Raw genomic sequence first — 27,790 nt, forward strand, 5'->3', positions numbered from 1 at the left:
GATGGTACCTTCCCAAGATGGCGATGGTACCTTCCCAAGATGGCGAGTGCACTGTCTCAGGATGGCGAGCGCACCTTCCCAAGATGGCGGCGCTCCCCCGAGCCGGCGGCCGCCCCGCCCCGCGCGGTGCACGCCGGTCGCTCGGGGCGGGCTGAGGGCCGGGGCCGGTCGGGCCTTGTGCGGGCGCGGGCGGTCGGAGCGAGCGGGGCCGGGCCGGGCCGGGCCGGGCAGGGCAGGGCGGGCGCCATGCCGGAGCTGGCCGTGGACAGGGTGGTCGTGCACCCGCTGGTGCTGCTCAGCGTCGTCGATCACTTCAACAGGTGCGGCCGGGCGGGAGCGGCGCCGCGGCGCTGAGTCACGGCCGGGCCGGGAGCGGGGCCGGGCCGGGAGCGGGGCCCTGAAGGAGCCCGGGGCTGGGAGGGGACCCGGCGGAGCGGGAGGGCCCCGGGGCCGGGAGGGGACCCTGTCCCTCCGGCACCCTGGGTAATTTGGGCCTAATTCCGCTCCCTCCCGCCGGTGCGGAGCGGTTTTAGAGTCAGAAATAAAGCCCTAAATCCCAGGAGATGCCCGAGCCCACGGTGGGTGACAGTGGGATCGGTCGCTGCTCGCAGGCGGTGTCGGGGTCGCATCCCCGGCCTCCCCGGGACAGGCTTTGGTTCCGAGGGCTCCGGGACGCCCTTTCGTGGCTGCGAACACAAGCAGTGATATAACACAGTCACTGCCCCTCTTCCACCCCCGCTGTGTCACCCCCGCCACGAGAGGGGGGTCCCTGCTCCCTCCCTCCCGTCTGTGAAAGGGACTGACAGTCGTTTTTCCTTTCAGAATAGGAAAAGTGGGAAATCAGAAGCGAGTGGTCGGAGTGCTGCTGGGCTCCTGGCAAAAGAAGATCCTGGATGTGTCCAACAGTTTTGCAGGTGAGTTCGGGTGTCCTGCCCTTCTCCAAACCCACTGAATTATTTAGTGGATGGATTGTGTTGGGGTTTTGGAAGGCACCCTGATCCATCCATGTACAAATCACCCCATATCCAACAACAAATGCAAACTGCTGTCGACACCCCCAAGTAAACCTCACTCTCCTTTACCAGCCAAAAATACCCAAGCCAGAGCGTTTCAATAAACATTTTAATTCAGGAAGTTGGATTCTTAAACACTGGTGTTTTGTTTTATTCCCAGTACCTTTTGATGAGGATGACAAGGATGATACTGTGTGGTTCCTGGACCATGACTATCTGGAGAACATGTATGGAATGTTTAAGAAGGTCAATGGTGAGTTGAGATCTTCTGACAGTCAGGGGTACATTCCCAAAAACTTTCAGGGCTGTGGAAAAGGGAATTTCTATTAATCACAGAATCCTTAAGGTTGGAAAAAACCTGTAAGATCATGGAGTCCAACCATCAACCAGTACCACCAGCATGTTGTCCACTAACCGTGTCCCACATCCACGCAGTTTTGAACACTTCAGGGATGGGACTTGCATCTCGAGATGTCAGAGGTGCAGGCTGTCAGACCCTGAGAGCAACGCAATTAACAGAAGCCATTAAATAAGCAGTGAAGGGACCAGCAGGAAGGTTGTGGGTCAGTAACGGTGACGAGTGAGCGTGGTCACTGCTCAAGCCATGGCCTTGTAATCCATTTCCCTCTCCTCCACATGGATCAGACTCTCACCCTTGATGTGCCTACCCAGTCTCTGCTCTGGTCTCTCTGCTGGGGCCTCCCCACAGTTCTGATTCCAGATCCTTTCTGCTTTTGCTCAGCCAGAGAAAGAATCGTGGGGTGGTACCACACGGGCCCGAAGCTGCACAAGAATGACATCGCCATCAATGAACTGATGAAGAGATACTGCCCCAACTCTGTAAGTTTGGCCTTTGGGGTTCTTCTTCTTTCTCTTTCCCTGAAAGGGGCATGTGGGAAGCCTTGTCCCCCACCTTTTTTGTTGGTGACACAGCATGGTGGCTGTAAAGTGATTGAGGAACTGGGATCAGGAGTTTTCTGAATCATTGTCTCAGTGCCTGCGGTTACCCCTCTGAGCAGCCTCGTGCTGGTGCTGAGGAGGGAAGAGCTGGCTCGGGTATTTCTTCCTACTCTTTGACCAAAATCCAGTTTCCTGCATGTTTTCTTTCTTCCCAAGGTGCTGGTGATCATTGACGTGAAGCCGAAGGACCTGGGGCTGCCCACAGAAGCCTACATCTCAGTGGAGGAGGTCCATGATGTGAGTGTTGACCGTGTGAAGTGTCACAGTCACGGCTGGGAGCACTCGGAGGCTGTCACTGGCTGCAGGTGCTCCCAGGTGTGCCCCGTCATTGTGGGCCTGCCCTGAGCAGCTCACGCCTCACTGAGCCCCATGCAGACAAACACCCAGCAGTGAGTCACTGTAATTGTTGCACTTCAATTATGGATGTGTATGAAATATTGGATCTTTTTGCCTTTCTGAGGCCTTCACTACAGAGCAGGAGCTGCTCTCCCAAAATGCAACGAGGCTGGATCAGGGAAGAGAGAAATAATTGTGATATTTAGTGAGAATTTCCATTGCTCCCCGCTGGGTACACACCAGCAAAATGCAGAAATGGGAAGTTACCCAGAGCAGGAGAGATTGCTGGGGCAGTCGGTGATACGGTGATCAAATCAAGGACATCCCAACTAGAGCTGTTCCTCTCACATCCCTTGTGGCCTGTGTAGGGCTGCTTTTCTGGTTTCATCGGTGCAATCCCTCATGCCCTGGCTAAAATCCCGTTTGTGTGTCCCTTCAGGATGGCACCCCGACCTCCAAGACTTTTGAGCACGTGACGAGCGAGATCGGCGCGGAGGAGGCCGAGGAAGTGGGTGTGGAGCATCTGCTGAGGTGAGGGGGGAGCTGTCCCGGGCCCTGCCCACGCTCCCAGCGGCATTCCCGGTGCCGTTCCCGGTGCCACTGCACGAGGAGCGCGTTGAGCACATGGCATAAATCCCGGGAGCACTGGATCCCATCATCCCTCGGCCGTGCTCACATGGCTCTAAGCTGGAAAGGTCCCAAGGGACGGTGCCCAGCAGGGTGAGGTTCTGATCCCAGTTCTCTCTGTATTTCAGGGACATCAAGGACACCACGGTGGGCACTCTGTCCCAGCGGATCACAAACCAAGTCCATGGCTTGAAGGGACTGAACTCCAAGCTTCTGGACATCAGGAGCTACCTAGAGAAAGTAGCCCTGGGCAAACTCCCCATCAACCACCAGATCATCTACCACCTCCAGGACGTCTTCAACCTGCTCCCAGATGTGAACCTGCAGGAGTTTGTCAAGGCCTTTTACCTGAAGACCAACGACCAGATGGTGGTGGTGTACCTGGCCTCGCTCATCCGCTCCGTCGTGGCCCTGCACAACCTCATCAACAACAAGATTGCCAACAGGGACGCAGAGAAGAAGGAAGGACAGGAAAAAGAAGAAAGTAAAAAGGAGAGGAAAGATGAGAAGGAGAAGGACAAAGAGAAGAGTGATGGCAAGAAAGAAGAGAAAAAGGAGAAAAAGTAAAAGGTGTAGTTTTTTTATTTGTAAATTAAAAATCTTGTAAACTAAATCCCTGGTGCTGGGGTCTTGTATGTTGTGCTTAGCACTGCTCTTCCTCACCCAGGCAGGGTTGGGGGAGCCATGCAGAGGCTTTTGATTTGATTATACTTTAATACAGCACTTTTCCTTCCCCCAGTGTGTCTTGGGGGGTGTTGAGGCCTCAGCTCACACACAGTCTGCTCTTGGTGCGTGTATTCCCATTTTCCAGGGCTAATCTATTGCCATCAGCCACTTTCGTGCACCGCAGCCATCCCTGTGTTTAACTGGCCCTGTGCCCCAGCCCCTAGGGGTGTGGCACAGCTGGGATGTTGTCACTGCTGTCACAGCTCTGTGCCAGCAAGGCCCCAGCCCCTCCCTGGGGACAGCGCTGGTGGCCCTGTCACCCCTGCTCGGGGCCAAGCAGCTCTCAGGGCGGCAGGAGGCTGTGAGCCCGGGGAAGCACCGGGACCATCACCGCTGACACAGAGCGGGCAGGGACAAAATCCACGGGATTTGTGATCCCAGTGCTGAGCTCCGGCTGCTGTCATGGTCCTGGAGCCTGAGCACTGCACAGACCCCACCCTGGGAGCCATACCCGGGCCCAGGGGAAATGCTGAGCCAGGACAGGCAGAGACCTGGGACTCGCAGGGATCCAGGACACAGGCACACCTCGGTAGCTGCTTTGTCGTTTATTGCACAGGAAGCCTCGCGGGGCAGGCAGGGCTGTGCGGACCCGGCCGCTTCCCAGCCCGGAGCCGTTGCAGGGTCCCGTCTGCACGGGCCCCCGGACACACGGACATGCCAGGCCTGTTGCCCGCACACACAGGGAAGGGCAGGAGTGACATCCAGGTGATGTTGCCCTCTCCGCAGCCCGGCTGGCAGCAGAGGGAACACTGAAGTGTGGGCAGGACCCAGGATCTGAGCGAAGGCCGGCAGGGCCCCGGCAGTGCCCCGAGCCCCCGGGGCTGCTGTGGAGCACCAGCTCCGAGCAGAAACCACATCACTTAAATACAGCTGCCCAGGGGCCACAGGCTGCAAATCCGGACACGCTCAGCCAGGCTCTGGCTCCAGCGGCTGCGGGTCTCGCTGGGGAAGGGGCTGTCCTGGCGCTCAGACGGTGCACAAGAGCCCTTCAGAAGCATCATCTTGAGGGTCCTTGTCAGTGTTGCTGGATGCTGGGTGCAGGATGGGGCCCAGAAATCAGTCAGAGCCATTTTCCCCCTCACCTGCCACTACCAAAATGCCATCAAAAGGCAGAAAACAGGAGGGGGAAGAGCCTCTACCAAACACCTGTGTCTGTGAGGGGGGCCGAGAAGCCCCAGTGCCCCCTGTGCTGCCCCCCAGCCCCTCTGCGCCAGCCCTCGCGAGCCAAGCCCTTGTGTCCTCCTCTCCATCACACCTCAGATTTCCTTAGGGAGGGAAGCAAAGCCCCATTCCCCCAGGGCCGTGTCAGTGCAGGCCTCGCCTGGGAGCAAGAGCCACAGTGTCCATAGGGGCCTGTGCACATCCCAGAGAGGGCCCTGGGCACCGGTCGGCAGCACTCTGGGAATGCCCCACAGCTCCATCACTCCTGTCCAAACCCTTCCGTCTCCTCGATGGCGTAAAGCAGCTTCTCCTTCAGCTGTTCGTAGCTCTTGTAGGGAGGGAGATCCAGGCGGTTGAAGCTGGGGAGAGAGCGGAGGCTGAGACACGGCCAGGAACAGCACTCCCATCCCACAGGATGGAGAGCCCCGTGCAGCCCCGCAGCGTTCCCTGTGCCCTCACGCACTCCGACCAGGCCGAGGGGCAGTGACTTACCACGTGTGGCTCCGTGGCAGCCACGTCTCTTTGCCAACTTTATCGATGCAGAATTTCTGGGGCCCGTTGCTGCCTGTTAATGACGAGCACAGCAAAGCTCATTACACGACCAGGAGCTGAAAAAGAAACCCCTCCCACACACACTGAGATCCAATCCCAGGGACACGGGGTAAATCCACGGAAACAATCTCTGCCTGTTTGCAGAGAGGATGTTCAAAAAACAAAGGAGAAAGCAAAATGCAGGTTCACAGCACCAAGGGGCAAGAGCACCATCTCTGAGCATGATGGTTCCATAGCCAGTGCTAAAACTTATTGATCTGTGAACCCTCAGGATTGTGCGAGTCCATCCAAGAGTTTTAAAGGACCTGGTACAGGAAGTCTGAGTCACTGGCTTTTTAACAGATTGGGAATGCTGGAGAGGTTCCAGGGGGCGGAAAAAGCTAATATGCCAGCAAGAACAACTGAGGGGGTTAAGCAAGCTGGTTGGCTTGACACGAATACCAGGAAAGTCAGGGAAAGGCTGGTGCAGGCCCCAAAAAGCAGCAAATTAAAGGATGAGTGGAACCACACTGTGGTTTTCTGAAAAAGAGGCTTTGTCACACAAGAATCAAAATTCAATCAGAAATCCAATCTCATTCAGATTGAGATCACAAACCAGCCCGACAAAGTTAACCCTGGCAAGGCGGTCATGGCCAAAGAACGTGTCTGGCAATGGCACACCACCAGATGGGACCCCTGTGCTCAGACCTCGCAGCTGCTTTCCTGCTCACGTGCTGCGTGTGCTCTGTGTGGGGACAGGGACAGGAAGGTGCCACCCCCAGTGGCTCCCCAGGACACACCGATGAGCTCAGCAAAGCCCCCGACAGGCAGGCGGCAGGTCCCCGTCACGAACTGCAGCAGCCGGATCCTCTTCTCGTTGTCCATCTCCTTAACCACCTGCAGCAGGAATGCAGCAGGTGAATGGGATCCTGGTCCCATCCCACAGGATGGCTCCTGCCACCCCACGCCCTCAGCTGGGCTCAGACTGACCTGCCAGAACCACTGGATCTGTTTGCTGTTCTTGGTGTAGTGCCTGTAGATGGTATTTTTCTGCCAGTCGTTCATATCGATCTCCTGCATCCCGCACAGCATCAGCTGGGGACAGGGGAACACTCAGCAGGGGACAGACGGGGCCCTGCACCCGCACTCCGAGCACCAACTCCTCCAGTGCCAGCCTTCAGCCGGCCCAGGCACCAGCACTGAGGCATCTGGGATGAATTCCTCCCATCCAACAAGATGTTCTCTTGCCAATGGACCCAGTGAGCCACCCGCAGAGCAAACACCCGGGGCCGTACCCTCGTCAGCAGAGCCGATGGGCACAGAGCATGAGCAGGGTCACCATGTGCCTCTTCACATCCACGTCCCCACCCCAGGTGCCAGCTCACCTCCAGCTCCTTCTCGTCGAAGTAGCGCAGCCACTCGAGTGGCACCACCTCGTTGAAGCCGTCCAGGAATGCCTTGGTCTGTTCCTCCACGCCCCGTGTGAACCTCCAGTCCGTCAGCAGCCTGGGGAGGCAGACGGGGTCGGCACAGAGCCAGCACCGCTGGCCCAGCACGGGGAAGCCCCAGGATCCCTCCCACAAGCAGGGAGGGCCCCGGGAGTGTGGGGAAGGGGAGAGGGGCTCCCTCAAAGCACCAGGGCTCCCCTCAGTTCCCACTGGTGGATTTCTGTCTCTGCCCCCAAACCCATGAGCAGCATTCAGCCCCAAGCATAGCACAGCGGCCTTAGGAGCTCCAGGGGTACAAAGCAAGTCCCCTGGCTGGAGATGAGCTGGCCCTGGCAGCCCCCAGGCAGGCAGGGGTAACAGCCATGGGATGGGAGAGCAGCCTCAGCCTCTCTCCCCTCTCCTTTTTCCTGAAAGTACTGGCAACTGCCCAGCCCGCAGCAATCCAGACTGCAGCAGAGCTCGGCCAGCCGCGCCAGCCCGGGCTTGTCACAGGCCACGTAGCCCAGGGAAGCGGCCACGTCCCAAGCCCCACGGTCCCACCCCTGCAGCCGCTGGGGGCGGGTGCCTGACAGGACCCTTGGGACAGCCACTCACATGATGTACTCCTCCTTGTTCTCCTCCGTCACACGGATGCTCTCACCACCCTCCTTCAGCTCGTGGGTGGTCACCTTGCCCAGGATCTCCATGTCCTGGATGAAGTACAGCTCCAGGCCGCACTCCTCCAGGCTGTTCTCCCTGTGGGGGACACTGGGATGTGATTCCTGATGGAGGCACCCAGCAGCAGTGAGGGGCTGCGGGGAGAGCTCTGCCCGCCCGCAGTGCGACCGGAGCAGGTGGAGGAGGAGCGCAGGGCACTCACTTGGTCCAGACGATGGAGTTGTAGAACTCGGGGTCGATGGACTCCAGGTCCTTCAGCGTCGGGCGCTTGTTCAGCATCCGTTTGTAGAAGGGCAGCGTGAAGCCGGTATCGATGAACTTCCCGTGGTACAGAGCCTGTGGCGGGGAGGGGACACCAGGTCATGGGGGACCCCAGGACGCAGCCCTGGGGCGAGAAAACGCTCCACCCTGGGGCACTGATGGGGCAGAAGGAACTCATTGCCAGGTCCCTGAGCTGTGGCACTTGCTCCTGGCTGGCACACACGGTGGGAAAGGGTGGGCTGCCCCAACAGCACCGCCCAGGGCGGGTGGGCTGCAGCCCCTCTCCCTCCCCACCACAAATTCCACTGCGTCTCCCTCTCCCCTCACAGCTCTATTAAGAGCACTTGTTTAAACAGAGCTGTGCTGTGGTTTCCCTCAATCCCTGGCTTCCAGGAGCCCCGAGGCAAAGGCAGCCAAAAATAATGCAGACGCTTGTCTAGAACAGCCCAGCGGTGAGTAATAGTCTGGGGTTTTATTGGTATCCTGCGAGGCGGGGCAGGGCAGGGCAGGACAGCGGGGCCGGAGCCGCCTCCGCGCACACCCCGCAGGGCTGCGGGCCAGGGACCCTTCCCTGGGCCTGGGGAGCCCTGGCAGCCCCCCTGCCAGCCCGGGGCACATTGGCCTTAAGGAATCCGAGACAAACAGGAGGAGCTGCTCCGGAGCTCGGGCAGCTGGAAAATCTCACACGGCTGGGACTAAAAATAGTCCCTGGAGCTGCAGATCCGACAGCACCTGGAGTGACAGCCAAAGACCTGGAGCCATCCATCCCCGCCACAACTCCTGGGAAACCAGGTCTCCTCTGGCCCCACAGCCATTCCCTGGATTTAAAATGCATCACCCCACAGCACCCCCTTGCAGGGCCATCTCCCATGGACCCACATGTGGGCAAGAAGGGGCTCACGGAGGGCAGCAGTGCCGAGCCCAGCACAGCTGTGGCACATGGAGGTGCCCCTCGCCCTGCTGACCACCCCGTGCCATCCCCCAGGCTCTCACCATGGCGATGAAGCGGCCGATGAAGCGGAAGTAGGTGAGGTGGTCGGGGTTGATGGAGGAGGCGGGGTTGATCTGCAGGCAGTAGTTGTTCTTGCCCGCGTACTCGAAGAGGCAGTACATGGGGTTGAGCACCTCGTGGGACAGGAGGAAGAACCACTCCCTGGACGAGACAAGGGGAACACGGTGACAAGCAGCTCAGGGAGGAGACAGTGTGTGTCCCTGCACCAACCGGGTGCCCACCTCCTCAGGGTGCCAGGCAGGTGTTGGGCACTGGTGTGACTGGGCGAGGGTGTCCCCCTCCCCGAGGTGCCCTGTGGTTTGTGGGGGTTGTGAGATGTTTCTGGAGATGCCAGTTTGCTGCAGGCCCCACTCAGAGCATCAGGAACCCCGTCAGGTGCCCACACACTCAGTCCCAGCTGGGCTGTCCCACACATACACACCCCAGTGCACCCAATCCCTCTGCACACGCTGCCCCAGGAGCCCCACGCCAAGCTCGGGACAGCACCATCCTGGCTTTGCTCCCCCGGCCGTGCAGGCAGACAGGAATCCTCGGACATGGAGGCAGCCCCGGCATCCCGTCCGTGGTTCTACCCTGTGGTAGAACAGCATGACGTAACCTACCATAGGGTAAAACCACTGGCAGGACACAGAGAGAGGTGGAGCAGGAGCAGGAGCCAGGGTAGCAGCCCCACGAAGGGCAGCAGGTGAGCGTGGGGTGGCAGCGGGCAGGGACACACCAACCCCAGCTCCAAGGAGATGTCCCAGGGGAGCCAGAGGGGGCTCACAAGCACACAGGACCCCCTCAAGCCAAGCCACAGCCCATGCCCTGTGGCAACACCATACTGGGGCAGCAGCAGGGCCGCAGCAACCACATCACACCCTGTCTGCCCTGGCATATGCTGACTGTCTGGGAACACCAGGGCCTGTCAGCTGCAGGGAGATGAGGCCACTCAGCCCATCACCCCCACACTGGGGGTAGCAGGGGAGCCCCAGCTGCGTCCCCTGTGCTGTCGCTGCCAGGGACACGCCTGGAAGTGCTTTCAGGGCATTCCACCGCTCCTAAAACCCAGTTTCCCATTTAAACACCCCTGGACTCCTCTGCTCAAGGACTAGGAGTCCTGAGTGCAGCTGCCTCGTGCCTGCACTGCCCACAGGACAAAGGGCACAGGCATGGCACAGCTCAGTGGCCCGGCGCGCCGCGCTCACCTGGCAATGCCACCGTAGTCCAGGCCCTCCTCCCCTCGCATGATGATGTACAGCCGGCGCCGCAGGTCGTACGGCTTCATGTTCATGATCTGGGGACGAGCAGGGAAGTGTCACCGCGGCGGGGGCCAGCTCCACTCCTGAGGGCCAGCTCCACTCCTGCCCGGCTCCGTGGCCCCGGCACCTCCCTACCTGCTGGAAGGAGTCCTCGAAGAGCGTCTGCCGGGACACGCTGATCTTCACATGGCTGGGCAGTGCGTTCGACTGCAGGCAGGGCAGAGGCACAGGGCTGTGTGAGGCAGGCACGGCCCTCCTCACCCACACCTGCCCACAGGGCTCAGGGCACCCACGCAGCCGCCCACAGCCGTTCTACTCACGTGGCAGAGGAAGCGGAACTGGTGGTACTTCCAGCGAAAGCTCCGGTCATACGCACCTGGGGAGCCGCCGTGCTTGCTCCTGCCAAAGCAGCAGGGCCTCGGTCACACCCCCGGCCCCGAGCAGCCCCCGTCGCCAGCCAGGTGGGATGAGGGTCACTGGGTGCAGCTCTCCTCTGTCAGAGCCCACGCGAGCCCCCAGACCCGCTGCTCGGGGCTTACCCAGACTCAAAGCCTGGGCGCGGGTCCTTGAAGGTGGTGGTGCGGGTGTTGTGGTCCACGAAGTACCGCACGCTCTCGTTCGTGTACTTCATCTCCCAGCCCGGCGGCAGCGGCGGCTCCTGGATCATCCTGCTGGCAAGGAACGGCTCACCAGACAGGCCCTTCGGGCAGTCCCCCCTGAACTACAGCTCCGTGCCAGGCAAAAGGAAGGATCCATGGCATGGGACTGGCAAGCGACTGCGCGCACCCTGCGAGAGGAGCCCTGCCTGGGCAGCACTCCGGCCACAGCCACGGCACTGTCAGAGCTTCACTCTCCATCTGTGGGACGCATGGCCTCAGTGCAGGCCAGCAAAAGGTCCTCAGCCAGGGCAGGTCCCTGGAGAACAGCACCTTCCCAAACCCTGCTCCCCCCACAGCCGCCTACCCCTGCGTGCGAGGGTCTTCCCACTGCGTGGTCCGGGTGTTGTGGTTCACGTAATACACTCGGCCATTGTCCTGTCTCTTCTCTAGGAGAAAAGGGAGAGGAAGCGTCAGCTGGAGTCCTGGGAACAGCAGCTCACAGAAGTTTGTCAGCTCCCCCATTCCACCTCCCTGGCTCCTTTGGAAAAGGCAGGATAAACCCCACATTCTTTCCACGTGCCCGAGCTGCCTCAGCCCAGCAGTGCCAGCATGCGGGAGGCGCCAGGGCAAGGCCAGCGCTGCCAATGCGCTGCCAGGCCAGCACGGGGGCTGTGCACAGCCACACACCCTCGTGGCACACACACCCCCTCCTGGGACACGCAGCAACGTCCCTCCCTCCACATGGAGCCACAGGTGCTTTCCAAACTCCCTGCACGGCCTTGCTCCAGTGCACACGTGTGTGAACACACAGGGTCCTCCTTGTGCTGCACACAGGCACAAAACAGCCCCACCACACACACCAGCCACCCCTACACACACCCCTGCCTCCCCAGCACCGTGTGTGCCCCGCACCTCCTCCTCGTCCTCTGTGTGCTGCATCACTCCCACATGCTCAGCCCTGCACCACGCAGGCAGCGACACCTTGTCACCTCCCTGTCACCCTTCTGGCCAGTGCCAGCCCCTCGCTCCATCTCACTCCTGGAATGTGGGCAGCAGCCCCCAAATGATGGCCAGGACTGCATCCACCCCAGGGATCCCATCCATCCTGGGGACCCCCAACCCAGGGGGTGCTCAGCCTCACGCAGAGCTGCGCCTCCCCAGCCTGCCCAGCTGGCACTGGGGACGGGTCCCTTCTCCTTGCTGATGGGAGGCGGGATACCCAGCAAGGGCTCCACCACTGCCCCCATCAAGACACTGCCCCTGTGGACTCCCTTAGCAGCCTGAGCCCCTCTGTCCTGCTCCAAGCTTCCACAATTTTAACCCCTCTCCTGCTCTCCCTGGCACAGCACAGCCCAGCTGCACCCACGAGCGTCCCAGCCTGCCCTCTCCAGGGATGCTTTGGCCATGGAGGGGATCTCTCTGTCCTGCGGGTGACACAGGGACTTTTCAAAATGTCCCGGCACACAATGCTTGGGCCATGTGGGGACCACCAGCCCTGCTCCTGCCAGCTCCCAGCCCTGCTACAGACCCAGGCAGAGCAACCTGGAGGCAGCACGGCAGCAGGACAGATCCCTGCTTGGCAGAGGAGGGGTCTGGGGACAAGCAAGGACTTGGATCCCCAGCATCTTCCCCCATCCAAAGAGCAATCACAGGCACTTCTGCATTCAGCAGGTGAGAGAGGCTGCGAACTCCTCCAGCAAAAAGGGAAAAAGGGGGGGAAAAAAGTTGAATTTCACATCAGAGATCGTGCTAGTCACAGGCAGAGTCAGCCCCACGTGCAGCCAAGCACAGGGAGTGCCGGCTCCACGGCCACCCTTCCCAGTATCGCCAGGGATGGGAGCGAGGAAGGCGCTGGCAGCACGGTGCTCCCCGCGGGATGGGCAGGGTCCTGCTGCCGGTGACAGGAGTGTCCCCTGGGGGCCATGCAGGAGCAGGTGAGGCAGCACAGTACTTACCCCAGCCAGGAGGAAGGGGCCCCAGAGGATCATTGTCGGACGGGGCTCCGGAGGACTAGAGACAACAGAGAGAGCAAAAACACGGAATAAACCCCAGAGCCGGGATGGCTGGGAAGAGCAGAACATAGAGGTGAGCCGGCCAGCCCCGCTTCCACTCGCCTCTCCTTGGCCCACAGCTCCCAGGGAACTAAAAAAAACTTGCACACTCAAGGAGGGTTAAAAAAAGAAACGCAAAAAAAAAAAAAAAAAAAAAAAAAGAAAGAAGAAAAAAAAAAGCCCAGAAGCTCAGCCTAAGCAGGGGCTGGGGCAGCCAAGGGGCGGCGGGCAGGGGCAGGGGCAGGGGCTGTGCCGGCCGAGGGCAGCGGGACGGCCCGGAGGGCTCCGGACGTGCGCGGCTGCTCGGCTGCGCCGGCGTCCCCTCCACATACACCTCCAGCCTCCTCCAAGAACCACACACAAGAGGGGAAAAAATATCGCAGGCCTTTCCAATGAAATCATTCCCACAAGCGCTGTCCACGCCCCGCGCTTCCTGGCGGGATGGCGGCCCCCTCCTCCCGGGCAGGGCCGGTGCGGGATGCGCTGCACTGAGCCCGCATTCAGCCCGGGCGGCCCGGCCCCCGCCCCCGCCGCACAAAGCCCCTTTCTCCCGAGCCGGGCTGGCCCAGCACGGGGGGCACGGGCCGCTGTCCCGCGCCGGTGGGTGCAAACCCCCGCCCCAGCCCCGCTGCGCTCCCTGGGGATAGAGGGTCCCCGGGGCCCAGGGCAGGAGGGGACCTGGAAGCGCTTTTAATGGTTAAATAAGAAACGAATCGTTACCCAAAAGGTAAAAAACCCAGCTGCTGGAGGGGGCTGTGTCCCAGCTCCCCGCGCCAGGACGGATCCGAGTCAGCCTGGGTCCAGGGCATGCCACCCGCAGCCAGACCCGGCCCTCGCGGCGCCAGGGACCCCCACCCCCGAGAGGCACCGAAACCTGGATGGGTACAGCTCATGGCAGCCCAGCACCCCGGGGATGGCCTGGCACAGCCCGTGCCCCTCTGAGCTTCATCTCTTGTACCCGCCCCCCGTGCCAGGACTGGCATGGCCAGCACAGCTCGGACCTCGGGCAGCGTCCGCTCCCTCCCCACCAGGACAGGCTGCCCAGACACGCAGCCAAGTCTTGTCCAGAGGTACCACCTCACTGGCACCTAAACATAGCTAATTGAAGCTACCAGGGCAGGGCTCCAGGCAGCTCCTGCAGCTCCCCACAGCCCCTGGGAACAACCTGGCCCCTGTGCCAGAGACCCTTCATGCAAGGGATGCAGCACCAGGGCATCTGCTGGGAGAGCGAACCCTGGCTTCACCCAAGCCCCCCAAGCTCTGCCTTTCCCAGGCTCTGCCCCACTGCTCATCACCCCCCCTACCGTCCCCTCCAGCAAGGAGGGCAGAGGGATGCTGGAGGCAGGGGCAAGTCAAGCAGAAAGCCCCTGTGGGGCAGGAGGCAGAGCAGCAGCCATCACCGCTGGCAGCAGAGTTTGAAACAAAAAGTACAATCGTTTCATCAGGCTAAATTTGGAGCTCGAGTCCCTCCCTCGGCAGAGCGCAGCCAGGGTGAGTTGCACGGCGCTGGAGCGGCTCCAAGGCTGGCGCTGGCGGGGAGTGAGGGACGGGCCCGGAGCCCCGCTGGGAGCCCCCTCCCAGGGGAGCCCCTCCCAGCGCCCTTCCACTGGGCTCTGGTGAACGGCACGTGGGACAGCACGGTCGTGGGGGTCCAGCTCCCCTGTGAGGCTTGGAAGGGTTGGAGAGACATCCAGGGAGGGACAGGCAGGGGGAGGAGAGGGGCTGAGCCCCAGGAGCGGCCCCGGTTGTGTTCCACACAGAATGGACTTTGCACTGCCTACTCCCCTGCCCAGAGAGCAGCTGAGCTCCTCGATGCAGCCCTGAGCTCACTGCAGTCTCAGCTGGGACTCCTGGCTTTCTCTGAGGAGATAAAAGTCAATGAGAAGCTGGTTCCTCTAGGCTGCCCACCTTCCCTCCACACCTGTTCACCTGCCTCTGGCACGAGTGCAGTTTCACCACTGCACGGGCCAGATCGCTGCTCCGGGTGGCAGAACCGCTCCAGCCTGGCCCTTTCCCAAGCACTGCTCTCCCTGCAGCCCATGGCCACCAGCACTGCTCAGGTCAGCAGAGGTGCTCACTCCCACAGCTGGGTCCAGATCCACAGCAAAGGTATGGCTGGGACAAGCGTGGTCCCTGCCCAGAAACAGAATGGTTGAGACCATTCCCTGAGCAAGGAAACGCAAATACTCAGCCCAAACCAGGAACGAGGGGAAGCAGCAGAGGAAGCAGGAGGGAGCTGGCCAAGTCCAGCTTGTTCCTTGCACCCTCTGGTCCCTGGCTCCTGCAACCCTCTGCACTTGTACCCTGGCCCTGCAGCTCCTGCTGCATCCGGGACCCAACCACGCTGTCCTCAGCCCAACAGAGACCCAGGGAGGGATGAGCTCAGGCCCCAGAGCCTCCTGTCCTGCTACACACCAGGCTCCCACAGCTCCCTCAGCTCCAACAGCAGGTTCTGCAGCCCCATAGGTCTGCAGCAAGGCTTGTCTGATGGGAGTCACAGGAGAATGTGTGCCACTGGCACTGGAGAGACCTTGGGCACAGGCAGCTGAGGACACCTCCCACCACTCTTCAAGGCCGTGCAAGCTGGTTTATAAAAAGCAAGTCACTCCCCCACAGCCTCTGCAGGCAGCTGAGGAGTTTGTGGGCTCCCATCCAGGCACTGCTCTGAGCTCGCACAGACCCCACACAGCCCAGCAAGCGCCTTCCCACACTCCGTGGCTCCCAGGCAGGCCCCGGCGAGACCAGCGGGACAGCCAGGTGAGACCCCCGCCAGCACCACGCCCGGCTCTCACCTGGTACAAGAACCTTTGGCTGAACTGCTGCATGGCCCCTTGGAGCTGGTTGCGCTGCGACTGCCACTGCTCGTAGTTCCTGACGTACTCGGCCGTGGGGCGCTGCCACGTGGTGGTCCGGGTGTTGTGGTCCACGTAGTAATACCTGCCTCGAGGATCCACGCGCTTCTCCCACCTGCAAGCACCCAAGGAAGTTGTCACCGTGTGTCTCACGCAGCTTGGCGGGTCCTGCGGACTGGCACCCTCCGACACGAGGGCTCCGTGCCCAGCTCCAGCATAACCACTGGTTTCACACCTAAAGGGGCTCTTTTGGACAAGGACCCACCAAAACGAAATACAGAGGACGAGTGACTCTTCGAGTAGCTCCTGCAAGGGCACACGAAGCCTGACAGGATTCTGGGACACCAGCAGAGCTCCCACCAGGATGCCATGAGCATCCCTCCAGGACAGCCGACCTCCAACTGAGGCAAGGCCTGGAGCCCCTGAGCCCCTTACCCTGGAGGAAGGGGTCTCTCCCACGTCGTGGTCTTGTTGTTGTGGTCTACATAGTAGACTCTACCATTCGGCAGCTCCCGCTGTTCCCACCTGCAAGAAAAATAAAATCATGAGGCAGGTGATACTTGCTGGCACCAAGAACATCCAGAGAGCTGCCCCTGGTGGGTCAGGGAGCCCAACCCCTCACATCCTTGGCATTCCAACCTTTACTGGACAGGTCTGCACGGCAGCTGCTGGGCCTCCTAGATGGAGACTCTGGGAGAGGGGCTGCAGCACTCTGCTTCCTGAACAGGCATAACCTGGAACATAAATTCCTAATTTCCCCCAGAAAGGTCGGCGTAAGATTTCACACAGGGTCAGTTTTATGCCCTGTGTTTCTGATGTTTTTGGTTGGTTTGTCCTAATACATCTTCAAAGGGGAGTGTTTGAGTTTGGGCTGGGGCTGGGTTCTCTCCCTGGCAGCCCTGGGCTTGCTGCTGACAGCTACGGCTTAAACACACGTGTGGCCACGGCACTCGGGCTGGGGTGGCCCTGAGGACAGCCTGGGTGACAGCGAGCCTGGCTTTACAGGGCCACACTGGAACCATTCTTTGTGTGAATTCATTCATGAATTCACCCTGGCAAAGGTAAAAGCTCTGTGGAGCCTGTGCTTTCTCGTCAGCTTTTATCCTTCAGCAGAGGAGGCGAGGCAGCAGCTGCTGACAGATAAAGTGTTCTCCTGCCACACTTCTGCTCCCACAGGCCTCTCTCCCCATTCAATCTTCTGTCTCAATTAATCACCATAAAAAGCTCTAGGAAATTAATACACCAGCTTCTGTGTGACAGCAAGGGAGCCAGCCCAGGCTGGCAGGGAGAAGGCAGCCCTGGGGATGGAGCTGCTCCAAGTGCTAGTGCCCCACAGCCTGGGCTTGTTCCAGCTCAGCCCCACAGCTCCAAGGACAGCAAAGCCATCGGTGACCTCACCACAGCCACACACCTGCTGTGACACAGCTCAGCTGCATCGCAGCCTCTGTGGAGCCCACGCAACACCTGCACATGTTGCTTCTAGTCAGCAGCACTGGACCTTTCTCCTCCCTGGACCAGGTCAGGGACAACAGTGGGTATCCCCGAGGAAGAGTCCAAGGCAGCATCTGCTGTGCCCCTACACCGTAAGGGTGAGGAGCTGCCAAGCCTGACACCGCCCAGTTTCCTGGTCACAAACCATGAACTTGGTGCTTCATGAGCATAAAAGCACCAGGACAGGTAAAACAAGAGTGAAATCTCTAAAGAGAAAATCAGCACAGCTGGGGTGTCCTAAGGCACAAGGATGTCCACCCCATGAGATGGATGGCAGAAGGTGCCCAGGCACCTTCAGGGCAGTGGAATTGCCCTGGACAGGTCCTCCAGTCTCATTAACATCAGGTTCTCTGATCCATACAGCTCTGAGGACTTGGAAGGCACCATTCCTGTGGCTATAGAGACCAGAATTCCCATGATGAGAATTCCTCCAGGTTTCTGGATCCCTCTGGGTGTGCTCGTGACTGAAAAGAGACATGCAGGATTGCGGAGAGCTGCTGGTGGTGGCAGCTACTGCTTGATGTCCCCCTGCCCCCACCTCACCCCCTGTAAAAACACTGATGAGCTCACAAACTCCTCCCCAGCAGCTCCTGGGTGATGCGAGGAGTGAATCTGCCGAGGGCTGGCTCTCCCTGCCAGTCACCGCCGGTGGTGATGAACCGCGGTTACCGCTGACACACAGAGATGGGGACACTAGGGACAACCAGTGCCCACCTTGCCCAGCTCCACACAGCCCCCAGCATGGGAGATCCACGGTTTTGGGAGCACTGGATGGTGGGAGCTCTCCCCACATGCACCACACTGCAACCACAAAGCACCCAACGTGCCGGTCCCTGCCAGCTCTCCTCCAGCTGCCCACAGGCTCATGATGGCCATGGACGCAGGGAGCCACAGGCACTGAGAAGTGGCAGAGCTGAGGCAACCCTGCAGTCCAAACAAAACGCCCTCCTTACGTAAGAAACCACAGCCCCATGGGTTCTGCCAGGCAGCATAAAGCACCTCTTTGTGCGGGCAAGACAGCACGCACGCCCCCTGCTCCAGCCGCCTGTCCCCACATGGGATCATCCCTGATAGGATCCAGATGCAGGAGCCAGCAGTCCCCCTCCCCTCCCTTCACTATCGATCCGCTCAGAAACCCCAGCAGGAGAGCTGGGACCCCAAGACCTTGGGCGCTGTGGCCGCGGCTCCGGCGCCACACACGCTCCCAGCTCCGCAGGGGAACACTCTGCCCAGAGGATGTGAAGGAGGTTTTGGGCACTGTCGGGGCTGGAATTACTCAGAACTCCTTCCAGCCCTCTCTAGCCCCTAGGACAGACTCCCACTTGTGTGAGGGATGCCTTTGAGCCACCACACCTGGTGCCGATGTTGAGACACGGAGATCTGAGCACAGCAAATCACTTGGGATCCCCACATGAACCCAACCGTCTGTTACAGCCCAGAATGAGCAGGGAGGCTGGGACCACCCTCCAGAGGCTGAAGGGAGTGCTCCCCACGCTTCCAGGGAAGGAAGGAGACGCTCGGAGAACGGCGCAGGGCTCAGGAGGGACGTGCCTGGCAGCTCTGCAGGGGGACGCTGCTCCTGGAGTGGCAGAGCAGGAGCCATCCCCACGGGCCCTACAGTGCTCTCACAGCCGTCCCAGCAAGGGGCTATCCTGCATCCCCATCTCCCAAGATGGGCCCCAAACCACCAGTCAGAAAATTCCGTGGTGAGGTGAGCCCGCCAAAAACCAGCCTCCCTGGATCAGGGCTCAAGAGAACTCCAGAAGCTCATTTACACCACCCCAGGGACACAGCACTGTGCAATCCAGTTCAGCAAATCCCCATTAGCCCAGGACCTGCTCTGGCAGCTCCCTGGCAGGGTTCACACCGTGGAGACCTCAATGGATTCAACTCTCTGCTCTCCTTCACCTGGGAAGCCCCTGATCTCTGGTCTCCCCCTGCTCAGGCCAGCACAGCACAGCACAAATGCAGCTCGTGCTGCCCTCTTTCCCCCTACAGATCCCACAGCCAGCACAGAGGGTGCTAACCAAAGGTGTCTCCAGAGATCTAAGCTCCAGCTCAGCCTGGAGAATGCCTCACTACCCCTTCAGTGTTCCTCTCCATCCATCTCCCAAAGCAAACGCCTTTATCCTCCTCCCTGCTCTGACACACCCGATTCTCTGGTGTGTGAGCTCCACAGGGAGATGGGCACAGACGACACGGCCACTTTTCCACCTGGCTGGGCCAGGTAAATCCAGCCTGGTGTCTTAGAAAGCGGCGCCTGCAGCCTCCTGAACCTCCAGAATCCTGAGGTATCTGCAGGCTTCCCTGCCCCAGCACAGAAACAACAGCCTGTTTCCAGCCCCAGGTGGGGAAAAGGAGACCTTCAGTCTACCTGGTAGGAGCAGAAAGAGGCATAAGCTCTGGCTGGAATAAAGGCCTTTTTGAGAGCACTGGACTTTTCCAGCTGCCTGGAAACAGGAAGCGCCCAGGCCAGGAGAACAGAAACCCTCACACACCCGCATAAAGGCACAGTGAGCCGTTAACCCTAATTACCTGTGACTGACACGCGAGCGGGGCCCTGACCTTCCAGGCATCGCCTCAGCCAAAGCAAAATAAACAGCTCCCTTCATCCCAAACACAGGCCATTTCACCCCCCGCCCAGAATTCTAGGGGTCTGACACGAGGGGAGAACGGCGCAGCTGCAGCACACTGGGGGCTGAGCCCAGACCCCGACTGCCACCCCCACAGCCCGAGCCAGCAGCCCCCACTCCTCTGCAGCCCGTTCCCAATGTCCTGTGGTGGAGGAGGAGGATGAACAGCATCCACACCAGGCAGAATGAGCACCACTACTCGAGGGCCCTGCCCCCCTGGCCCCAGCCGTGGCCAATGTCTCTGTGGTGTCCCCGGAGCACGCCTGTGCCCTCCTGCTCAGTGGAGCTCCCTGAAAATCCACGCTCACTCTCCTGGGTGTTTTCCTCTGACTGATCCCTTGAGCAGCCCGGTGAGAGTGGAGGGCTCTGCTGCTCCCCAGGCACAGATGCTGCTTGGCACAGAGATGCCACTCACTGTTTACTGCCCCAAACACCCAGCAGGCACAGGCCAGACCTCAGCCCAGAGCATCCTGGGCAGGCAGGCAGGACAAGGAGCACAGGATCCCCAGCACCTGCCCCAGGCCCTCCTTGTTCCACTCAGCACCAGCATCTCCATCAGTTCCTGGGGCAGCACTTCCCCTCCCTTGAACAGCCTCTCATCCCAGCACACAGCAGTGCCCCAGTTGGTTCCCATCCCCACTCCCCGAGGGCCACAGGCAGAGCTTACCCGGGGGGCAGAGCATCCAGGGTGAGCACGGCTGCCCGGGCTGGGGGGGCACTGGGGCCTGAGGCCGCCTCCTCGGCCTCTCCGGAGCTGCTCAGGGCAGGAAGGGCAGGAGCAGCGGAGCCGTCGGCCGTGCCGGACGCCGCCGGGGTCGGAACGCTGGCACCAGCTGCCGGCCTGTCCTCATCCATGTCCACGGCACCCACGGCATCCCCGTTCACTGGAAAGGCAGAGGGCAGGCGGTCAGCACCAGGGAGGGGGCCAAGGCCGGCTGATCTTCCCGGGAAGCAGAGCACGTGGTGGGTCACAACCCAAGCACGGCGCTCTCAGTGCTCCCAGCCTGCAGCAAAGGCAGCACCTGCTTCACCCAGACCCCTCTGGGCACCACTGCCATCGCCTCCATCCTGAGGCAATAGCAGAAGGTTCTTTGCATTTGTGCTCAGTGTCTCCTCTGCCACTGGAAACAAGCTGCACCCCGGATGGGAACTCAGGGAATGAGGGGGAGCTCCGAAACAGTGGGTACAGCATCTCCCCTGAGGCAGAGTGAAACCCAGGCTCTGCAAGTCAACAGCACTGGAAAGAGCTAAACGTTGCTGGATTCCACGGAACTTTTGGGAAGGGGAAGAGACTGAGCAAAGGAAAACTACAAAGAAAACTGGTAAGTTTTTTGCAGAGAAAGAAAGTTGAAAGGGAATTTGTTTGAGGAATATTTATTAGATAGCCAAAACGCTGAGACCTGGCAGCCCAGCTGAGGAGAACCTTTGCTACAAGGCATCCTGGCTGGAGTGGCAAAGCAAAAGCTTTATAAACAACCCACAAACAAGGGAGTGAGGGATGCAGACAGATTTCCATGAGTTAGAGCTGAGAAACATAAAAACTGTAAGGGAAGCCCAAATATTTAGAAGCATTGTAGGAAAAAGCAGTATAAACCCTCATGGAAGGGAGACTGAAGAGCTACAGATGCTCTGTGGAAGAGACAGAGTGCTCAGGACACTCTGCTTGGCAGCTGGAGGGTGGCAGGACAAATCCTCCAGCACCAGAGGGATCCTGGGACACAGCAGCAGCTGCAGGTGCCCCCAGGCAAAAGCTGCAGGCAAGGAAGATTTCCAGGTTAGCAACAACTGATGTTCCATCAGAGTCCAGCAGGACCCAGCTGAGGAGGTCTCTGACTGCCCTTCATCTCCAGCAAGCCTGGGAAAAGGCCATTTTAGAAGCTTCAGTCACATTGTGAGAAGCTTCAAAGGGAACCTGCAGCAGGACCCAGGTGAATGCACCATGGTCAGTTTGATCTCAGTCCTGGACAAAGCAGGGAAAAGCTGATCCAAAGTCCACCTGATAAAGAAGGGCTCCAGGGGGAACATAGCAAGGGCTGAACAATGTGGCTGTGGGGAAAACACGGCTGGGAATAATCTTTTATTGTCAGCTGAAATTACAGATGTGAGTGACAAATGTAATGGGGAGTTCTTGCAACAGCCTGCTTGAAAAACATGGCAGTGTCACCAAAATGTGCCACAGTGAGGGAGAAGAGGTTGGTTTCTAGGCATTCCAGGATGTCCAGCACTAATCCCAGCCACACAAAACACTCTTCTCCCCATCCCAAGCCATTGCTGACAGGACCTGCGGGAGGCATGGAGGGTGGTAAAACAGCAACAAGGACGGCACAGTCATAAAGCCACTGGGGAGGCTGTGGCTGGGCCAGTAAAAAGTGCTTTAAATACACCAAAGCCAAGGAGCCAAGTTGTACTTGAGATCAAAATCCCCGTCCCCAGCCTGAGGGAGTGTCCACAGAGCAAGGAGCCTGGGAGGGGCTGGGCTTTGACAAAAATGGGCTTTGGAAAAATTGAAATTGCATTGCTCCAGGTTTTCCCAACGAAACGTCAGAAAACACCAAACTCCTTCTGGGCTGAACAGTACGTTTCCTTCTACCCAAAACAAAGCGCTCTGCCTCTCCTTCATCTCCCACAAAAGCAAATGCAGTGCAGAGGAGCAGAAGATGCTCCATGAGAGCCAGAGAAGAAAAACAGATCAGCCACGTGTGACTTCACAGTCAGGCACTCAGCAGGTCTCAGTCCTGCTCCACAAGGGATTTATGGCTTTGTGGACAAATCCAAGAAATGACAAGAGAAATCTTTCCAAAAATACCCCATGGTGTAAGAACCAGCCCTCTATGAGAGGTGGGTTTGTGCCTTGTCTCATGCTTGACAGGCAGCTGCTCCTCCCCACTTCAGAGCTCAGAACATTTTCACTGAAGACTGATGGGAAATTCAGCTGAACCCTGAAAAAAGTCCACTCAGCGGTGACAACTGTCCTCCTCACTGTGATATCGGTGATATTGCTGCCCCAGTATCCTTTAAACACGTGGAGCTGGTGACTCCAGAGTGGAGTCACAGAAATGATTCCTGACAGGCAGCACAGATCCCCCCAGTGCGCTCTGCAGAGCTGCCTGGCTTATCAGAAGTAAAATCAATAAAAATCAATCACTCCGCGGGGACAAAATTCCCAGGCACTACAAGATGCATTATCTCAGCAGCAATTCATTTTCTAAATGAGTAATAGCCCCGAGCTCTGCCCCCACCTCCCACGAGCGCAGAGTCACCTGTGCCGTTGGCCACACCATTGGCCATGCCGGTGGCCGTGCCATTGGCTGTGCTGGTGGCCGCGCCGGTGGCTATGCCATTGGCCATGCTGGTGGCCGTGCCATTGGCCATGCTGGTGGCTGTGCTGGTGTGCTGTGAGCTCTTGGCCTGCTGCCGGTGCCGGCTCCTGGCACTGGGACTTTGCTCTCCACTCCCCGCGTTTCCCCGGGCTGCTCCGGCCACATGTCGGTGCGTCCTGCAAGGGAAGGGAATGTGGGAGGTGGCAGACATCACATGGAACACCCCACTCCTGTCTTTTTGCCCTGGTCTTCCACTGCTTCCTCCCAGCACAGCCACTGGTGTCCCCTGGGAAGGGCCAGGATACAGTTCCATGCCTCTGCTCAGGGCAGTGCCTGGAGCTTCATGCTGCCTGCTCAGACCTGCCCCCAGTCTTGGCACACACCTGCTGGTGGCAGAGACCCATGGAGGAGTCACCCAGGTGACACCACCTTGCTTTGTTCACAGGCGGTCACTCTACGTGCCGAGGAATGGCCCTGGCCGCTCACGGCCGGACATCTGCTTGCCACCGTGGATGCCAGCTTGTTTCATCCACCCCTGCAGATCCCAGGAGATCCCACACCAGCCCCAGGTCCTGCACCATGGTGGGGACCCTGACCAGTGCCTCATGCCTGGCTCCAAGTCTTGCACAAAGGCAGATGAGGAAGGTGCTCCCAGGACAGCTGTGGCCTCCAGAAAAGGAGGGGACAAGCAGACGGGAAGGAGGGAGCTGAAATCACAGCACAAGTTGTGACCAGCTCAGGTGCAGCTGCTCCATCTCTTGGGGGTCGCTGCCACCCTGGAGCTCACCTGCCACTGCTTCCCATGGCCAGGGCAGCCCAACCTCCATGGGCAGAACACCTGCAGCTCCCCCCAGCAAACTCTCCCCTTTGGACCATCCAGGGTCCCCAAGGCAGCACAGAGGCATTCCTGAAAAAGCTGGGTTTCACCTTAAGAATTCATTCCTGTGAGCGAGGAGGGGGACAGGGCAGGAGGGGAGACACTGCCATCCCAAATCTGGGGGGCCTGGGGAGCAGAGGCAGAGCCCAGGCAGCAACCATGGAGGGTAAAGACTGCAGGGACAAGGACATCAGTTTCTCCCAGCCAAAATCTACCTTAAAAGGGCAAAACCCACAAACTGTCCCCAAGTCTCAGGGCTGGCACTGGGAGGGGAAAGCAGCTTGGCAGCGACAGGGCACAGATCAGTCATGCCACTCACAGCAGCTCCAGCAACTGGAACCCTCCCACTCACTCCAAAGCTGCTCTCCTTGGGGAGCGGCTCATGGCAGGACTGGGACTGGGAGGAGACATGGGAAAGCAGGAGATGGTTGTTGAAAATAGATTAGATGAGAGCCACGGGCAGAACAGGAGCTGCTGTGGCCATTTCAGTGTGCCCCCAGGAGGGCAGCCCCAGCCAGGGGCTCCTCACACAGTGAACTCACACTGGAACCCCGGCTGCCCCCCACACGTGGCTCTGTGCTGGGTTTGCTTTGGCCACCCGCACCCGGGAGCAGGGAGCAACTGTGGGTACAGAAGAGGCTCCTCTTCCCCCATCAGGAAGTGAAGGTGGTCCCTCACTGATGTGGCTCAGCAGGGCATACTAGTAACCACCCACCTTCCAAAAGCTGGCTGGGACCTCTCCCCACAATTCCCCCCATGGTGAGGCCAGAGGCAGCACAGCCCCTGGAGCCCTGGCCAGAGGGGAACAGGCAGGTGGCAGCAGGCTGTCCCACTGGGAGCAGCCTCTCTGGCATGGGATGGATCTGGCCCCTGCTCTCCTCAGCACAGATGAGCTCAGAAGTGCCCAGAGAGTTTTTAGAAACCAAAACAGGATGTTTCCAGGCTGCCAGCCGGCAGCACAGGGTTACCAGCCTGAATTAGCCAGCCTGCCGCCCAGCCCAGCCCTCCTACGAGTGCTCCCATCTGGGCATTGTCTTTTAATAGACACTGGAAACAAACCCAGCAAGGCCACAGAGCGTGGCGGGATGGGAGTGTGTGCTTAAAATAGGAGCAGGGAAAAAACCAGGCAGAGCACGGATGGGAACAAACAGTGGGGTGGGGTGGAGCGGGGTGTGCGGATGACAGCCCCTCTCCCACGCCGGGGGCAAGACCCTGCTGTCCCCCATCGACTTGGGGACTTGGTGGCTGCCCCATTGCCCCTCCTGGGCTGGGGCAGATGATGCCAAAGAGCAAAGTGGCATCAGCCAGGTGACATCAACATTTCTTCTCCCCCTTCTGCCAAGGCGGGGTCCCCTCGCTACAGTGGCCAACACGGACCCCAGCCAGGAAACCCAGGAATGGCCAATTCCTGCAGCTGAGTTGGCCAGAAGCTCCCTTGTGAGATGCAGCAGAGGTGGCAGCATGTCTCGGTCTGAGAGCCAGCGCTGGCTGTGGGGAGCAGTGCACGACCTCTGGGAAACAACTGGGAGAGCACCAGTGCCATGCAGGCAGTGAGAGCACAGCTCCCGAAACACAGAGCTGAGAAATTCCCCCTGTCCCTGCCAAGGTGGAAGGAGGCAGCCACATCCCCCAGCACCCAAATGGGAGAATCATGGAATAACTTGGGTGCATAGAGACCTGAAAGCTCATCCCGTTCCACCCCCTGCCACGGGCAGGGACACCTTCCACTATGCCAAGTTGCTCCAAGCTCTGTCCAGGGATGGAGCAGCCACAGCTCTGGGCACCCTGTGCCAGGGCCTCAACAAACAGGGGTTGTGGCACCCATGGCCCCAGCTCTCAGCCAGAGCTCCTTTTCTCCCTGCACAGAGGGCTGTGGAATTTCACACCCAACCACCAAGATTAGCAGCAAATCCCAAGATGACATTTGTTCAGGAGAAGAAAGAGAAGCCCTGACCAAGCAATTTCCCTTGCAGGGACAGTGTAGAAATAGCTGAGGAGCAAAGAATGACCCTTTTCTTCCCATCCTACCGCCGAGTGACTTTGCCAGCATCCATCACCAGGCCCAAGAAAATAAACACGGCTCTGTGTATAAACACAGCAACCCATCAAACAACATTCCCAAGTGCAAGGGACCCACAGTCCACTCTGGAGCAGGCAGCTGCCTCCACTGTGGGTATGCAGAGCAGTGCTCTGCCCCACAGAGCAGCACCACATCAAACTGAGCAGGTATGCCCAGAACAACCCCAAATTCAGGTAAGAGCAGCATGGATTGAGAACTAGCTTGAAGTTTCCCATACCAGGGCAGCCATGGGATTTGACTGATCGCAGGCACACCTGGCAGGTGTCTGAAGGTGCCCTGCACAAGTCCTGGCCAGGCCTCACCACACTCAAGGTGACACCTGAAGCAGAAACTCCTCACAGTCGACGGGAAACCAGCGGGGAATGGGCCACAAGCAGTGCCCGGGCTCAGCCTCCCAAACTAGAATTTTCTTTGCAGGTTTTCTAGCACCTCCTGAGAGCTGCTAAGTGCCTGCCAAGCCCAGCTCAGTCAGGTCACCGAGCACTTCCCACCCCTGGGGAGGCTTTAACACCTGGACAGCAAGAATCAACAGGAGCAGCCACCACAAAGGGGCATGAACTGTGTTCACAACCTGCTCCCAATTTCCATCTCTCTCCCTCCTCGGGTGGGAGATGGACACACAACATGGAAAGACAGGGTCACTTTTTGAGCCAAAAACATCAACTCTGGTTTGTGCCCAGCAGATGAAGAAGGAGCAGAAGAGCTCAAGGTGTGGAGCTTGTAGCTGAGAGCGCTCCTGAGCCTGGGCCACACAGAACCTCCCACGGGCAGGCTGCAGGCGTCCTCTCCACAGCCACACTCCTACCCAGAACATCTGTACAGCCTGCTGGGCCACTGCCATGCTCTGGAAATATAAATAGGTGTTAAATTCAACTCTCTGTTGACAGTGTGACACGTCTCTCAATAACCACAGCTCCAAAAGGAGCAGCGCTGAGCCACTCCAGCCCAGCAAGGAGGCAGGGCAGGGCATGGAGCCAGGTGCAGGATGGCCTGCTGCCCAAGCATCTCACTTCCTTTGGAAGCAGCTGTTATTTCCCTGCAGCTCTGCTCCTCCTGCTCTGCCTGGACCTTTGGAAGCATCTCCCTGTGGCCAATGCCTGGAGGGACATTGTGCTTCCCAGCCTGGTCAGAGCTGTGCTTGAGGGAAGAGCTGGGGTTCCTGTGATCCCCATTTGAAGGGACCCCACTTTGCTGGTTTGTCTGGTCACAGCTTGCCCCACTCCTAGAGAGACCATTCTTTCAGCTGCCAGTGGAGCAGCTGGTGGAAACTCTCTGAGCCATCAGAGACCTGATATTCCTTAAGAGACCCACACTTTGGGAGAGGCTCAGGCCAGCCACAGCCCAGCTGTACAGTCACCCCTCTGCACTCCCAGCTCTGCTGTCCCCCAGCTCAGGCCCCCCCTGCTCCACACCTCCCGTGTGCTGCGCGACAGGGGCTCACTGGGAGATCTGGAGCAGGATGCACAGCACAAGGACAATCCAGACAGAGCCACAGCAGCCCCTCAGTAATGGACACACGGCATGGGACCCTCACCTTAGTCTGCTGCCAGAGCAGTTGGTACTGGGAGGTTGGTGCCAGCCCTCCGTGGCCACAGGTGTGCTGGTGGGGTCCCGTCCAGGCACCTGGGACCCTGCATGGGGGAAGAACAACGGGTGAAGAAAAGGACTGAACCACCTATAGATCTACCCTCCTTCCCTCCCTCCCACTTTCCAGAAAGGAGCCCCAAAAGCACAACAGCCTCATCCCTTGTAGGACAGACCCCCAGCACCCAAGGACCCCCCCACCTCACACTGGGGTGCTCTCCTCACACCACACAGCCTGGCACTGCCTGGCCCCCCAGCACTCTGTAGCTCCAAGCAGAACACAGGACTCTGCAGAGCTGGCAGTGCCAGGAGAGTGCTGCATCCACAACT

General features: G+C 59.3%; 2 protein-coding genes across 3 annotated transcripts in view; one reads left to right on the forward strand and one right to left on the reverse strand.

Moving 5' to 3' along the window:
* The first annotated feature begins 209 nt into the window (after nucleotides 1-209).
* Nucleotides 210-3,674, forward strand: PSMD7 (proteasome 26S subunit, non-ATPase 7). The gene is made up of 7 exons (XM_048316492.1): nucleotides 210-320; nucleotides 823-914; nucleotides 1,174-1,266; nucleotides 1,756-1,853; nucleotides 2,130-2,210; nucleotides 2,749-2,840; nucleotides 3,065-3,674. The coding sequence occupies exons 1-7, from the start codon at nucleotides 247-249 to the stop codon at nucleotides 3,501-3,503; spliced, it is 969 nt and encodes a 322-aa protein (XP_048172449.1). The 5' UTR covers nucleotides 210-246; the 3' UTR covers nucleotides 3,504-3,674.
* Nucleotides 3,675-4,188: 514 nt separating this feature from the next.
* Nucleotides 4,189-27,790, reverse strand: part of WWP2 (WW domain containing E3 ubiquitin protein ligase 2) — a 32,417-nt gene continuing 8,815 nt past the window's right edge. For both annotated transcript variants that reach the window (XM_048316489.1, XM_048316490.1), the window contains exons 6-24: nucleotides 27,411-27,507; nucleotides 22,860-23,095; nucleotides 20,267-20,483; nucleotides 15,911-16,000; nucleotides 15,416-15,590; nucleotides 12,528-12,582; nucleotides 10,937-11,018; nucleotides 10,513-10,641; nucleotides 10,294-10,372; nucleotides 10,109-10,180; nucleotides 9,920-10,008; nucleotides 8,714-8,873; nucleotides 7,662-7,795; nucleotides 7,397-7,537; nucleotides 6,740-6,860; nucleotides 6,345-6,449; nucleotides 6,155-6,251; nucleotides 5,316-5,388; nucleotides 4,189-5,182 (exon numbers count right to left, since the gene is read on the reverse strand). In XM_048316489.1, coding sequence (XP_048172446.1) covers nucleotides 5,083-5,182; nucleotides 5,316-5,388; nucleotides 6,155-6,251; nucleotides 6,345-6,449; nucleotides 6,740-6,860; nucleotides 7,397-7,537; nucleotides 7,662-7,795; nucleotides 8,714-8,873; nucleotides 9,920-10,008; nucleotides 10,109-10,180; nucleotides 10,294-10,372; nucleotides 10,513-10,641; nucleotides 10,937-11,018; nucleotides 12,528-12,582; nucleotides 15,416-15,590; nucleotides 15,911-16,000; nucleotides 20,267-20,483; nucleotides 22,860-23,095; nucleotides 27,411-27,507 — 2,252 coding nt within the window. In that variant the 3' untranslated portion in view covers nucleotides 4,189-5,082. The remainder of the gene's footprint in view (nucleotides 5,183-5,315; nucleotides 5,389-6,154; nucleotides 6,252-6,344; nucleotides 6,450-6,739; nucleotides 6,861-7,396; nucleotides 7,538-7,661; nucleotides 7,796-8,713; nucleotides 8,874-9,919; nucleotides 10,009-10,108; nucleotides 10,181-10,293; nucleotides 10,373-10,512; nucleotides 10,642-10,936; nucleotides 11,019-12,527; nucleotides 12,583-15,415; nucleotides 15,591-15,910; nucleotides 16,001-20,266; nucleotides 20,484-22,859; nucleotides 23,096-27,410; nucleotides 27,508-27,790) is intronic.

This window comes from Corvus hawaiiensis, chromosome 12 (genome assembly GCF_020740725.1).
Source record: "Corvus hawaiiensis isolate bCorHaw1 chromosome 12, bCorHaw1.pri.cur, whole genome shotgun sequence".
In the NCBI taxonomy this organism is placed as follows: Eukaryota; Metazoa; Chordata; class Aves; order Passeriformes; family Corvidae; genus Corvus; species Corvus hawaiiensis.

Bases quoted from the DNA above. Each gene is read 5' to 3' on its own strand.
- PSMD7 (XM_048316492.1), top strand. From the start codon at position 247: ATGCCGGAGCTGGCCGTGGACAGGGTGGTCGTGCACCCGCTGGTGCTG. The intron at 915-1,173 runs GTGAGTTCGGGT...TTTTATTCCCAG, and splicing joins TGTGTCCAACAGTTTTGCAG to TACCTTTTGATGAGGATGAC. The intron at 2,841-3,064 runs GTGAGGGGGGAG...TCTGTATTTCAG, and splicing joins GGTGTGGAGCATCTGCTGAG to GGACATCAAGGACACCACGG.